Genomic DNA, 14,830 nt, shown 5'->3' with positions numbered 1-14,830 from the left:
AGTTCTTCCTCATATTATGCAGGAATCTGCCTCTGAAATGCCCACCCATAGGTCTTAGTAATTCTGGGATCCCCCTAGGCACCTCTGCTCCCACCAGCACCCCTCCTGGTTGGGGAGAGATTTAAAGTTAGGGTCATTACCCCCACCTTCCGTCTAACATGTAGTTGACTATGACAGAGCAGGCTTCTTTTCTCTAATTTTTTTTTTTTCCCTCTTTTCTTCTAGGGTCTTAGAAACTTGATCACGGGATGACGGAAAAGTCAAGTCATGGATCATTTCACTTTGTGAAGAATTAGAAAAACTGTGTTTATAGATGACCCCTTTTGTATGTTTTTAAACATTAGATGCAAACTAGATTCGTATGCAGATGTAGTTTTTAGCAGGGCAAACAAACCTTGGGAAAACAGACTGCATGTAGCCTTTTTATACTTTTGAAATGAACAGCTCTGTGAGAATTCTTTTTTAGCTTCTCCCTCCAAGGGAAGGTCACATTTAAGTCCATGTAATTCTACAGGGCTGGGCAAAGTGTGTGTCAGCTGTGACTCTGCCTCATTTGTCCATGGTTGATTAGTGGGGCTCTGTGACAGACAGTGTGTGTTTTAGGAGGGGGAAGGTCTTGCTGTCCTCTGCCTGACCTCTAACTTGCTGTGTGATCTGGCTAGGTCCCTCCCTCTCTGGGCCTTGGTCTCTTCAGCTGTGAATGTGCTATTTGGACTGTATGTAACCTTTGTCCTTTCAAACACTGCCATCCTGGAGTAAGATGGTCCTACAGAAAAAATATGAGAAGTGTAGTCTTAGCATTCTTTTAAAAATATTCCCTCAAAAACAAACGCATTGCTTCACATGAGGGTGTGGAGAGCTGGCTATAGCTTATCTATTCCTGCTATTTTCCCATTTTAAAGAGATTTAGTCCTAGATGGAACACTTAACCAGGTTCAGAGGCTGAGTATTTGGGGACTAAGATATCCACTTATTAACAAGCCCAGCATTCTCTAACCAAGCAGGCAGTGGAGACCTGGCTTTTGGACATCAGATTGTAAAAAAAGGAGTCAACTGCTCTCTCTGGCCTGTAGATTAGATTATGCTGCTACTAAGTCACTTCAGTCGTGTCCGACTCTGTGCGACCCCATAGACAGCAGCCCACCAGGCTCCCCTGTCCCTGGGATTCTCCAGGCAAGAACGCTGGAGTGGGTTGCCATTTCCTTCTCCAAGGCATGAAAGTGAAAAGTGAAAGTGAAGTCTCTCAGTCGTGTCCCACTCTTAGCGACCCCATGGACTGCAGCCCACCAGGCTCCTCCGTCCATGGGATTTTCCAGGCAAGAGTACTGGAGTGGGGTGCCATTGCCTTCTCCAGATTAGAGTATAGTAAAGTATATTTTACTTAGAGATGTTCTGAGGTCACCCAGAAACAAAACTTGCTTGCTTTTTTGTTAAGAAAGACGGAGAGTAATATCTGGCTAAAGAAATAGATCCCCTGGGTGACGAGTAAAATTCTTTAAAATCAAAATTGAGATCTCACATGTGGATAGCTGTTAAATTTCACGAAACACTTCTCTGTCTGTGGTTACTTCCCATCTCTGGGATGGCAGGTAGGATGCGCATTAATGTTCCTCCCCCTTTACAGGTGAAGAAACCAAGCTCTGAGGGTACAGTGCTTGCCTGAGGTCTGAAAGCCTCTGAGAAGGACTGGAGCTGAGGGTGCCTGGTCCTCTTTGGCACCCTTTCCACTCCATGGTGCTACCTCTCAGAACAATTTGTATCCATGAGAAGGAAGATGCTGCCAGTTCCACGGGTTTCAGGGATTCTCCTCATGGTCTGTCTCAACTTTTAAACCAACACTCTCATGACGCTCACTTTGAGCATTGCATTTTGGAGTCTTTTTGGAATTGCATTTTCTTCCTTTAAGCCTGGCTATTCCACATCTGAAATGTTGGGGTGGCATCACCCTAACAAACACAGCAGAGGACTGTCCCAGGACTCCAGAAACATGAGGTTCATTTGGGAATGCATCCCTATCTTTCTGGGTGACCCTGAGCAAGTCCCCTTCACTTTCTGGACCTCAGTTTCCTCATGTGAATGAGAAGGGAATGAAACTAGATCAGTGGTTTTCAAACTTTAAAACATTGGAACCCCTTCTTTGAATAAAGTCAGAACTGAAACTGATCACAAGTGGGAAGCTGCGCTTGTCTGTTGGAGGCTGGGCCTTCTAGGGGACCGGCTCACATCCCCTTCCTACACAGCACACCGCCCCACCCCAATGAGTGACTTTCTGTGTCCAAGTCTGTGGTTAATTCCTCTGTGATTTGAGTGATTGGGAGATGGCTTGGGAAGACATTTAGTGAAACTATGTCAGAGGAAAAGGGAACTGTGGCTGGGGAGAACAGCATCATGCATTTGCTGATAAGCACATTCAGCAAAATCGGTTGAATCACCCCAGATTTGCCCGGTGAGAGCTGGATGTGGACTTAGAGAGCAGGATGGATGGAGCTCTTGGGTGACAGGGCCGAGCCTCAAGGCTGCAGGAGGCTGGGTTCAGCATTGTAATGATGTACAAAAAGTAATAATGTTACACTGTGTGAAGTTTCCACCAAAACCAAAAACGTAGATTAATATGATTGTTCCTACCTAGTCACTTTTCCACTGTGAGAGCCCAGGACTTCTCTGAGGCTAGATATGTGCTCTGAGTTACCACTCAGAAATAGGACTCCCTTGGAGCCTGAGTTTTCTCCCCTATTTTGATACATGTGATGATGTCACATAACCCCTGCACTCCAAAAATAACTGTTTTTAGGGACAGTCTTTGTGGTCTCTGTGCTTGGAACTGCTGTAGGTGGGTCCAGGCCCCACTGATACTTCTCCATCAGTCCTTATGTATCATGCCCCCTCTTTTTTTTTCCTGCTTGCCCACATCAGCTGCTTTCATCAGAATCCTCCTTACCTCTCACATCTGGGCTGTGGTTACAGTCCTGCCCAGTCATCTTGCTTGCAATTCTTAACAAGCCCTAACTAATCATCTACTGCCAGACCGAACTTTCTCGCTGCCTCTGAAATGGTGTCTCCCACTGTATAAGGCTCAGATGGTAAAGAATCTGCCTGCAATGTGGGAGAGCCAGGTTCAATCGCTGGATTGGGAAGATCCCCTGGAGGGATGGCAACACACTCCACTGTGGAGAATTCTATAGACGGAAGAGCCTAGCGGGCTACAGTCCGTGGGATTGCAGAGTTGGACACAGCTGCTACTAACACTTTCACTTTTCACTGTTTAACTCATTCACTTAGATTTGCTTTCTGTTACCTCCCACATGCACCCAGCATAGCATTCTCCAGAGAACAGAAGAGTGCAAACACTGGCAGCATGAAGGTGTGTGCGACCTGGGCCTTGCACTCAGGTGAGACTGAAGTGGGGATGCGTGGGACAAGGTTGCCATCCTGCCACACAGCACAGGGTGTCTGCTCTGTGATCAAAGTAGGGGGAGATCAAGGAAGACTTCCTGGAAGAGGTGCCATCTGAGCGGGGGATTGAAGTGAGTGTGGGAGACTCCAGGCTCAGCAAGGAGCACACAAAAGGAAGAGGAGTGGAGAAGTGCGATGTAGTTTGTGCACGGGGACTAGCGACCAGTGGTGGCTGAGAGCTCTTGTGGCAGGTGGGCTTTTGGCCACACCCCTAAGTGTCATCAGAAGAGGTTGGAATTATGCTATAAGAAGTGGGCCTGAATCTCAGTCTGCTGTTGTTGGCTGGGTTATAACGGGGCTTGAGGAAGAAGTCAAAAAGCTACTGTTCAATCCCAAAGGTATTCACTTTCCATCTTAAACAAAAGAGGGTGGTTTTCTTTTTTAACTCAAAATGATTTTTTTTTCTTCAAGTTTTAGGGTGAAATGAATCCTATCTTTAAAAAATTGCCTTCCCCTCTGCCCTAGAGATGCATGATGCAAAAAAATTAATGAGTGAGCAAATCAGTTGACAGTGAACAGTCTCCCTCTAATGAATTTCCTCATCCCCAGCCTTCACCAGAGCCTCTTGAACATTAAACAGTCTCCCTCTAATGAATTTCCTCATCCCCAGCCTTCACCAGAGCCTCTTGAACATTAAATCAGAGAATCATTATTATATGATATTTTAATTAATTAAGGGAAATGAAAGTGCCATGGCGTCTGCAGCTGAATACTGAATTCAGAACTGAATACACTTGCCCACTCTTACCTCAAGTCAACACCTCTCTCCTGGGGCGTGAATGTTTCTACAGTCAGGACTGCCTCTGAGTTCAGCCTTGACTGTGCCTGTGTCTCCTTTCATTGTGGCTGCCTCTTCCTTAACCTAATCTCCCCCATGATATTAGGGAATGGTTGGATGTCGGGGGAAAGAGTAAAAATCATTAGTATCAATACTAGGGAGTGGGGTGGGGGTGGGGAACAGAGGCCTCTCTCATTTCCCTTGGTAAATCCACCCACCACACACATCTGCAGAGGACCAGCTGGGACCCAGGCCCTGCTTGGTGCTGAGGGATCTACTGTTGCTCACACCCCCAGAGTCACAGCCCTGGCTCAGAGAGGGCTTCTGAAGAGAAGAGAGGGCTCCTGTCTCTTGCTTGTGAAGGTGCCCCACTCATTCCTCAGGAAGAACGGGCATTAGCTTTGAAGTTGAAAGATCCAGAACCAAGGTCAAACCCTGCCATGGTCTGTGGGTCTTGGGCACTTCCCTCTACTCTAGGAGTCTTCATCTCCTCATCAGCTCAGGGAGGTCAGCATCACTGCCCTGTGCTGCTGCCCTGAAAGTCCCATGTGGGAACGGATGGGCACCGTCCACTCTGTAGGGGCTACTGAGGGCTGTGTGCCTGGTGGCAAGGATGCAGGGAGAGAGGTCAGACATGCTGGAGGTCTATGGGAGACATGATGGGACAGAAAATCAGACCCATTTCATTATATACACACTAACAAACAGCTACCACAAAGCAAGACTAAAGGTATGATGGGTGCTATGAGTTCAAAGAGGCCAGAGATGGCTTGATTGAGATGGTCAGAGAAAGCATCCTGGAGGAGGAGGGTACCTCCAGGGTGGTCCCCCAGCAGGTGGGTCCCCAGCAGGGCTCCGAGACAACGGGCTGACTTTGGGAGAGGGAGGAAGGAGAAACAGCATAAGCAAGGTTGGAAGGTAGGCGTGAACAGCGCCAAAGAGGATTAAACTCTAAAAGCATCTTTATAAGAAACACTCTATCCACTGTGCACGCCTGCACGGATGTGCTCTGTGTGGTGTGCCAGAGTGAGCTGTCCTCTGTCTGAAACCTGAGGACAACATGAAGTGTTCCCATAATTAAGTAGCCTTCAAATTAATTAACAAAGTAGCCACCAGAGGTCAGTCTCACACCCATAATACAACCAACCCAAACTGAAGTTCTTAAATGGCCTGGAATCTGTCTGGGTGATGGAGCAGCAGCCCCGATGGCTCCAGCAAAGAAGCTGGGTGTTTGGGATTGTTGGCATGGCTGTGGGCTCTACAGACTTTGGCGTTTCATTAGATGTACTCTTGGTGTGCCTCCCTTGCCCCTATCTCCTGGACCCAATGCTAACGTGTGTGTTACTCAGAAGGGGGGTTGCCCACACCAACAAGCAATTCTCAGACACCAGCAGGGAGTAGAATTCAACTCAGTTCTGACACTATCTACCCAGAGATGGGGACAGATCCCTTTCAAAGGTCAGGGCCACTGGCTGTCTCCCCACCCTACACACCCCGAACTTCAGATGCCAGTCACAAGTCCAGGTTGTCACCTGTACTTCTGACGGACAAGCTTGGACTGGAGATTCCCATGAACCCCTCTATCCTTGGGTTCAATTAATTTGCTAGAGCATGGACTTCAGGAATCATTTTACTTACTAGAGCTCCAGTTTATTTATAAGAGAATGTAACTCAGGAAGTCAGCCAGACAAGATGCACAGGGACAAGGCATGGAGCTCCCACGTTCTCTCCAAGCTCCCCTCTCTCCCTGGAGTCTCCACATGTTCACCCAGGCTCCCTGAAGTCAGTCCTTTGGGGTTTTATGGAGGCTTGGGACAGACATGATTGATTAAATCATTGGCCATCGGCAATTGATTCAACCTCCAGCCCTTCTCCCCTCCTGAGAGGTCAGAGGGGTGGGACTGAAAGCTCCAGACCTCTGATTGCAAGGTTGGTTCTCCTGGTAATCAGCCCTCATGCTTACGGCCCAGGAGTCACTTCATTAACATAACAAAAGATGCCAGCAATCCCACTCCTGGGCATATACCCTGAAGTGAAGTGAACTTGCTCAGTCGTGTCCAACTCTTTGCGACCCCATGGACTGTAGCCTGCCAGGCTCCTCTGTCCATGGGATTCTCCAGGCAAGAATACCCTGCTGCTGCTGCTAAGTCACTTCAGTCGTGTCCAACTCTGTGCGACGCCATAGACAGCAGCCCACCAGGCTCCCCTGTCCCTGGGATTTTCCAGGCAAGAACACTGAAGTGGGTTGCCATTTCCTTCTCCAATGCATGAAAGTGAAAAGTGAAAGTGAAGTCGCTCAGCCGTGTCCGATTCTTATCGACCCCATGGACTGCAGCCCACCAGGCTCCTCCGTCCATGGGATTTTCCAGGCAAGAGCGGTGGAGTGGGGTGCCATTGCTTTCTCCAGAATACCCTGAGAGAACCATAATTCAAAAAGACACAGGCACCTCAAAGTTCATAGCAGCACTATTTACAATAGTCAGGACACGGAAGCAACCTAAATGTCCATCGACAGATGAATGGATCTTGATGTGGTACACACACACAATGGAATATTATTCAGTCATAAAAAGGTAAGAAACTGGGTCATTTGTAGAGATATGGATGGACCTAGAGGCTGTCATACAGAGTGAAGTAAGTTAGAATAAAACAAATATTGTATATTCACACATATATGTGGAATCTAGAAAAATGGTACAGATGAACCTATTTGCAGGGCAGCAATAGAGATGCAGACATAGAGAATGAACCCGTGGACACGGGCGGAGGAAGGTGGGATGAACTGGGAAAGGGGAATTGACGTACGAGCCCTGCCAGTTGTAAAACAGATAGCTGGGGGAATCTACGGTATAGTGTAGGAAGCTCAGCTGAGGGGAAGATGGTGGGTGGGAGGCCCAAGAGGAAGGGTGTACTGTATACTTCATTGTACAGCAGAAACTAACACAACACTGTAAAGCAACTATACCCCAATAAGGTTTTTATTTTTAATTACAAAGTAAAGACAACTTTATCACTCTGGTCACACAGGTAAATTCCAAAGGTTTTAGGAGCTGTGCCAGAAATGGATGAAGACTGAACATATACTTATTATTACAATTGACAGTATCACAACTCCCTCCTGGCTCATAGCATAGGCACATGGGAAATGATTCCAAATGAGTTGCATACAAAATTTCTCAGCTTCCCTTTCCTTATCTGACAAAAGGGGTAACCCTACTGCCTACTTGATAGGATTATTGTGATACTTCAAAAGCACGTAGGCACAGTGATCGACAAGGCACTTGTTTTACGTTTTTTGAGTGGGTGGATGTCCTGGAACTGCAGTGTTTGTGACCAAGTGAAGTCATGCAGGCAGTGTCTACATTTGGCAGTGATGCCTGGTTCAACCTCCCTGCTCACACCTGTCTGCATTCAGAGCAATTGTGATGAGTGCTGAGAGTCTGCAGAGGCTGTGCTGATTGGGAATCTGACCTACGTGACTCCTCACTCTCAGAATTTCAGGGTGAAGTGAGGGGCTACGGTCCATAGGGTAGCGAAGAGTCAGACACGACTGAAGTGACTTAGCACACACACGAGGGACCTAGAAGATTATCCTTTCCCAGTCCCACTCTGCACTGGGATGCCCTCTACCAAACTCCTCTTTGGCTTATAAGTATTGAGAAGCAAGTGAGGGATGGATCTTTTAACTTATTGAGATGTTGCACACTGATGATTAGAGGCCCCACCAACGCAGCCACCCAAACACTCACAAGCAACTTTCACTATTGTGCAAAGTGTCAACAGCCTCCAAGAGAAATAGGTAAAAGGTGCACTTCAGGGGGCAGTAAGAGTCACTCCAGCCTTAGTCAAATGGAAAAAGGGGACCCTAGGAAGCAGAGATGAGGGGACAAAACGGACACTGAATCCGTAGGAAGCAGTTTCAGGCCAACTCCAAGGTAAGATACTGAACAAAATCATCTTGATGCCTAGGTGAGACATGGGGTATTAAAGAGATGATGAAGGTGCGTTCACAAGGCTTCAGTGGACCTAAAAGTACAGTGAGCCATGGGCAGCAAGGTCTAGAAAGATGGAAGACAAGCAGAGAGGGGATCAGCATTGTTTCTGTATCATGCTCTAGCTGACTTTGACTCACTCCCATCAGTTGGGCAATGGAGTTGTGAGACTAACAACAAACATACTGAACTCTCAGGTCTGAAATTCCTCAAACCCCAGCATGTCAGGATGGCCTTGATGTTGAGTTTGGCTTGAGGGCTGGTGTGTTTTGGTGAGAGTTGGAGGGACAATGCCAGTGGAAGCCTTAAAATGAGACTTCGAATAGACTGGCTCTAGGCAGAAGCCAGCACTTTTATCTGTAGGTCTTAAAGTTGCACTTTGTCACCCAGGTGAGAGAAAACAAAACTAGAAATATTATGCAGGGGATTATAGACTATTGGGGTCCCTTCCATCCCTAAGACTCTGTAAAATGTTCATCAGCAAGAGACTATTGATACAAAATTGATTTGCAAGCAGAATGTGTGAGCTTGTTTTAATTTTTAACTAATGAATTCACTCCTTTAAAGTATATAATTCAGTTTCTTTTTAGTATATTCACAAAGTTGTGCAACCATCACTAATTCCATAAATTTCAAACTTTCCCCAAAGATATCCTATAGCCATTAACAGTTATCTCCATTCCCTCCCCACCCCGACTCCTGGCCCTGGCAACCACTAATATACTTTCTGTCTTATGGACTTGCTTATTCTGGATATTTCCTATAAGTGGAATCATACAACATGTGGTCTTATACGTCTGATTTCTTTCACTTAGAATAATGGTTTCAGGGTTCATCGATATTGTAGCATGTGTCAGTACTTCCTTTCTTTTTAAGGCTGAACAGTTTAAGAGACATTCCATGGAAACATTATGTTTATCCACTCATTAGTTGATTGACATTAGGGCTGTCTGAGATTATTTTAAAGGAATGATTATATATATGCATTTTCTGTCCACACTCTTTCAAATTAAGGAAAATCAGTAGCAAAACAAAGTAATGCAAGCAAGTAAACCAGCCAGCAACTGGTACTTAGAAGAAAAGCGTCCTTGATTTTTAGGGTATGTCGCTGGAGAATGGGACCAAGATTATGGGGTTGAGTTTAAAACTCCTGATGACTTCCAATCCCCTGGAAGAGTCTACCCACTACGACATCAATTAATTCACTGGGAAGTCCTTGGGCCAGCGGGAAGAACTAAGAGCCATGGTCTGGATCAGGGATTTTTTATCTGTCTTTCAGAGACTCCTAAGGTTTCATAGAAGTAACACAGGCCCACCTAGGGCGCTGGGGTGCAGGTGGATAAGACTCAGAGTCCAGCCCCATCCAGCTTTAACTACAGTAGCTTTCATTTTAATTGCTTTCTTTGTTGTGGTTGCCCCTAAGAGTTCATCTGGCACAAATAAAGGGAAATGGCTAAACAAGTGTTTGGCAACCACTGGTAGGTAGCTGTGGTGGCATCCTTGGCCTAGAGCTGGGTCTCCCTGGTAGCTGTTCTTATGAGTTCTTCTGAGGAACCTTGATGGTGACCGTCTTCACCTCTGTGTAGGCCTTAAGCCCATCTTCCCCCAGCTCCCTCCCATTGCCGGGTTCCTTAAACCCTCCTAATGGCGTGTGGCAGGTGACAACGTTGTAGGTGTTTACCCACACTGTTCCAGTTTGGAGTGCCTGTGTGAAATACATGGCTTTGTCCAGATCCTGGGTGAACACAGCAGCAGCCAAGCCATACCTGGTGTTGTCGGCCCTCTCAATCACCTCCTCGATCTTCTTGAACTTAAAGAGTGGCTGCACGGGCCCGAAGATCTCCTCCCTAGCGATCCTCATGTCATCTTGCACACCACCAAAGACGGTGGGCTTGATGAAGAAACATTGTTCTCTGAAATGCTCCCCACCGCAGAGAAGTTTTGCCCCCTCCTTCTGGCCAAGCTGGATATAGCCCAGGATTCGTTCAAACCGTTCCCTGTCCACCTGGGGCCCCTGTTGGGTGTCCAGATCAAATGGGTTCCCGACTCTCCTCTGCTTAGCTTTCTCCACCGTTCTCTCCAGAAACTCATCATAGATGGATTCTTCAATGAAGGTCCAGGAACCCGGACAGCAGCACTGGCCCATGTTGAAGAACAGTGCCTCTTGGCGCTGCTCCACGGCATGGTCCATGTCGGCATCAGCCAACACGATGCTCAGGCTCTTCCCGCCCAGCTCCAGGGTGACTCTCTTGAGGCTGGAATTGCCGGCGGCCTTCTGGATCAGGTGGCCCACCTTGGTGGAGCCGGTGAAGGCCACTTTGCCAATATCCATGTGATGGGCAATGGCTGCTCCTGCTGTTGGGCCATAGCCTGTGACGATGTTCACCAGCCCGGGGGGAAGGCCCACCTCCTTGATGAGGGAGGCCAAGTACAGGGCAGAAAAGGGTGTCTGCTCTGCCACCTTCGTGACCACAGTGTTGCCCATGGCAAGTGCCAGGGCGAGCTTCCAGCTCTGCATGACCAAGGGGAAGTTCCATGGGATTATCTGGCAACACACACCAACAGGCTCATGCCGGGTGAAGCAGAAATGCTCACCATCCATGGGGATGGTCTTGCCGTGCCACTTGTCAGCCCAGCCAGCAAAGTACCGGTACACTTTGATGACCTCATCCAGGTCCAAGACATAAGACTCTTGGAAAGGCTTCCCGTTGTCCAGGCTCTCCAGTGAGGCCAAGTAGACACGATCCCTTTCCACTAGGTCAGCCAGGTGGTTCAGCAGCCAGCCTCGCTTCAAGGCATCCATCCAGCGCCATGGAGACCCCAGTCGGAAGGCTGCACGGGCTGCCTTCGCTGCCAGATCCACGTCAGCCCAGTCCCCTTCAGCCACGTGGCCGATGACCTCTCCCGTGGCAGGACTGACTGTTGGGAAAGTCTTCTTGCTGACGGCATCATGCCACTTGTTGCTGATGAACAGCTGGTTGTCGGGGATGTCTGGGTTAGGGATGGGGCTGGGAAGGGCTGCTGCTGAGAAGTACTGGGTGGCGGAGTGGTGCAGGGCAAACAGCCGGGGCAAAGGAAGCGCAGCATGCTGAGTACTCTAGAGAGGGACAGGAGCCAGGGTGAACAGGCAGAATGAATAAGGGGCCCCCAAAGGCCCACCAGCTAAGATGTTCCAAGATTCTAGCATAACAGGGTGCCCCCTCTGAAAACATGGATCCAAAGGGCTACAAAAGCCTTGAAGAACACTTTGGTCCAAGTCTGTTGTGTCCCATCTAGCCTCTGGCTCACTCCTTCACCTCTTCTGGGTCTTGGCTCAAATGTTACCCTCTTAGTAAGGCCTTCCCCGTGCTCTGCTGTGCTTAGTCACTCAGCTGTGTCTGACTTCTTGTGACCCATGGACTGTAGTCTGCCAGGCTCCTCTGTCCATGGGGATTCTCCAGGCAAGAATACTAGAGTGTATTGCCATGCCCTCCTCCAGGGGATCTTCCCAACCCAGGAATCGAACCCAGGTCTCCCCCATTGCAGGCAGATTCTTTACCGTCTGAGCCATTAGGGAAGCCCAGGAATACTGGAGTGGGTAGACTATCCCTTCTCCAGGGGATCTTCCCGACCCAGGAATCAAACCAGGATTTCTTGCATCGCAGGCAGATTCTTTACCAGCTAAGCTATATAGGGAAGCCCAAGGCCTTCCCTAACCACCCTTTATAAAATTGCCGCCTTCCTCAGCCCCAGGACTGTCTCTCCCCCATACTGTGCTCTATTTTCACCCATCTGACATACCAAACAGTATATGTATATGCTTACATGTTTATTGTCTGCCTCTCCCCAGTAAAATGTCAGCTCGATGAGGGCAGGGATTTTTTTTTCCTGTTTCATTCATTGCTATGTTGTTGATGCCTCGAATTATGCTGGCTACAGAGCAGCTGCTCAGTAGGTAGTTATTAAATGATAGACCAAGGAAACATCAAAATATCCACTGAGGCTGTTTAATTTACCTAGTGAAGTGAAAGTGAAGTCGCTCAGGTGTGTCCAACTCTTTGGGACCCCATGGACAGTGGAGCCTACCAGGCTCCGCCGTCCATGGGATTTTCCAGGCAATAATACTGGAGTGGGCTGCCATTTCCTTCTCCAGGGGATCTTCCTAACCCAGGGATTGAACCCGGGTCTCCTGCATTGCAGACAGACGCTTTACCATCTGAGCCACCAGGGAAGCCCCTTAATTGACCTAAGGGTAGAGTAAAAACCAGACAGACTCAGAGCCAGAGCCGTTCTCTGAGAGAGGGCTTGCTTCACTTTACTTCTGTGCCTGTTTCCTCACAATATGAAATGCCTCATGGGGCTACACTGAATGGCGTTGTGCGTATAAAAAGCCTGGCACAACCACCTAGGTCATCAGAGCTTGGCACCCTCAGAAACCAGCCCAGCTCAGCCCTTCAGGCACTGCTTCAGCTTTCCCAGGAGTGCAGTGAGTCCGGCAGCTGGAAAGAAGGCTCTGTTTACTTTGGCCTACAACTCTGAAAACAGTGTAGACTTTATTAAAATGATACCTATAAATTTTAAGGGCTTCCCAGGAGGCTCTAGAGGTAAAGAACCCTCCTGCCAATACAGGAGACATAAGAGACTAGGGTTCGATCCCTGGGTCCGGAAGATTCCCCTGGAGGAGAACATGGCAACCAATTCCAGTAATGTTGCTGGGAGAATCCCATGGATAGAGGAGCTTGGCAGGCTACAGTCCATAGGGTCGAAAAGAACTGGACACGACAGAAGCAACCTAACACACATACACACACACAACATTTAAGTCTATAAAATTTATTCAATGAAATTTAAATAGTATATAAATTTCCTAGATTCGCTGAAGCAGTTACTCTCCAGCTGGGACATCAATCCCCCCACTTTTGCTGGCTCACTTAAGCCTCACTTCACCAGCTCCCAAAATGAATTGCACCTGCCCTACCCCAGCACCCCCCACTCTCTGCCACTGGGGAGGGAGATGAGGAAAGAACTCATCCAGGAAAACAAAGCTCCAAACAGATCCCTGTGAAAGTCGCTCAGTCGTGTCTGACTCTTTACAACCCCATGGACTATACAGACCATGGAATTCTCCAGGTCAGAATACTGGACTGGGTAGCCGTTCCCTTCTCCAGGGGATCTTCCCAACTCAGGGATTGAACCCAGGTGTCCCGCATTGCTGGCGGATTCTTTACAAGCTGAGCCAGATCCCTGGCCCCACACAAACTAATGCTGCCCAGGAAGCCATCCCTTGGAAAGACACTGAGCCAGCAGACCGTCAGGGGTGGATGCAGGTTCACTCAGGACTCTGCCCCGTGCTGGGACAGAAGCATCCTTGGGTCCAGCAGGCCTGTGTCTATAGAGGGAGGAGTCCCAGGGGAGGTCAAGATAAAGGGAATGGGAGGTCACCAGTCCTTGGGGTGGGGGCAGAGGGGCTAAACAGGAGGGAGGGGTGTTCACAGACTAAGGCTGGCATGTCGGCTTTCCTGTCCAGCCAAGGCTGCTACTACTCTAGAGGCCCATGTGGGGTGTGCACTGGTGCCGCCACCTCCGTACGGAAAGAGGACAGCTCACAGCACACCAAGCTTTACAGTTTGCTGGCCCATCTTCTCAACAGTCAACTCCCCAAGTGGCCAACAGCCCTGAAGGGATTTGGGCATTTGATAACCTCCGTTCTGGAAGAACGTTAGGGATCAGAGGTTCTGGGATTCACTGGAGACACAGGGCAAGTAAGAACAGGAGTCTCAGCTTGGATCCCACAGCCCTAGTTTTGTGTTTCCTCCCTACTATGGACAGTTTCTCACAGTTGCCTGTATTAGTGACCCCTGCCAAGGACCGGACCTTTTGGGTCATCCAGGACCAGGTGGCTCCCACTTTACCCCTTATGTGGGGAGGGTGTGTGTGTCCTGGCCACTCGATAAAGTCAGGGGCTCTCTGCTGGAGTAGGCCGGGTGGATAGACGCGATGAGGTCCAGCTACCCGGAAGGTTTCGAGGGTGTGAGTCTCCAGGCCAGATGAAGCGCCAACCAGGAACCCGGGTGCGGGAGGAGCGGTGGGAAACGTGAAGAGGTTCCTACAGTGCACGCTGGGGGCAGAAAGGCCGGCCCCGTACATGGGGAAGCCGAGACCCGAAGAGGAAGATTCCACTCTGCAGGGATGGGAGCTGCGGCCTTCCCCGGGGGCCTGGGGGCGGGGAGGGTGCCAGTTACCTGTGGCAGACTGGGGCTCGCGCTCGCGTGCCTGTTCGGACTCTCCCAGGTCTAGCCAGGCCTCCTCCGGGGTGCTCGTCGCAAGCCCCGCCTCCGCGCGGTCCTCAGCCAATGAGGCTCCGCCTACGCCTGGGGAGCCGCCGACCTCGCGCCTCGCGGCCAATGCTCCTCCCTTCGGGCGCCAGCGGGCAGGGCCTTCTGGGACTGGGAGCGGGAGGTCGGGTAGCGCTGTACCTTCCGCGAGTCCCAGCGTCACCCCTCCACGCCTACCCCTAGCTCCGGTTGTATCCCACACCACGCAAGCTGTCTCCTCTCGAGTCAAGACGCTGAGTGGGCCGTACTTCCCAGGTCACAGGAAAGTGGGAGACTGGACTCCGATTGTATTT

The 14,830-nt window shown here is 49.3% G+C and overlaps 1 protein-coding gene across 1 annotated transcript; it reads right to left on the bottom strand.

Moving 5' to 3' along the window:
* Positions 1-7,193: 7,193 nt before the first annotated feature.
* Positions 7,194-14,544, bottom strand: ALDH1B1 (aldehyde dehydrogenase 1 family member B1). The gene is given in 2 exon segments (XM_019966236.2): positions 7,194-11,295; positions 11,298-14,544. Coding segments are annotated over 2 exon segments (1,551 nt in total). The 5' UTR covers positions 11,311-14,544; the 3' UTR covers positions 7,194-9,757.
* Between the last annotated feature and the right edge of the window lie 286 nt (positions 14,545-14,830).

This window comes from Bos indicus, chromosome 8, assembly GCF_029378745.1.
Source record: "Bos indicus isolate NIAB-ARS_2022 breed Sahiwal x Tharparkar chromosome 8, NIAB-ARS_B.indTharparkar_mat_pri_1.0, whole genome shotgun sequence".
NCBI classification, from domain to species: domain Eukaryota; kingdom Metazoa; phylum Chordata; class Mammalia; order Artiodactyla; family Bovidae; genus Bos; species Bos indicus.
The sequence above is the reverse complement of the archived record's forward strand: the minus strand, read 5'-3'. Positions and strand labels throughout refer to the sequence as shown.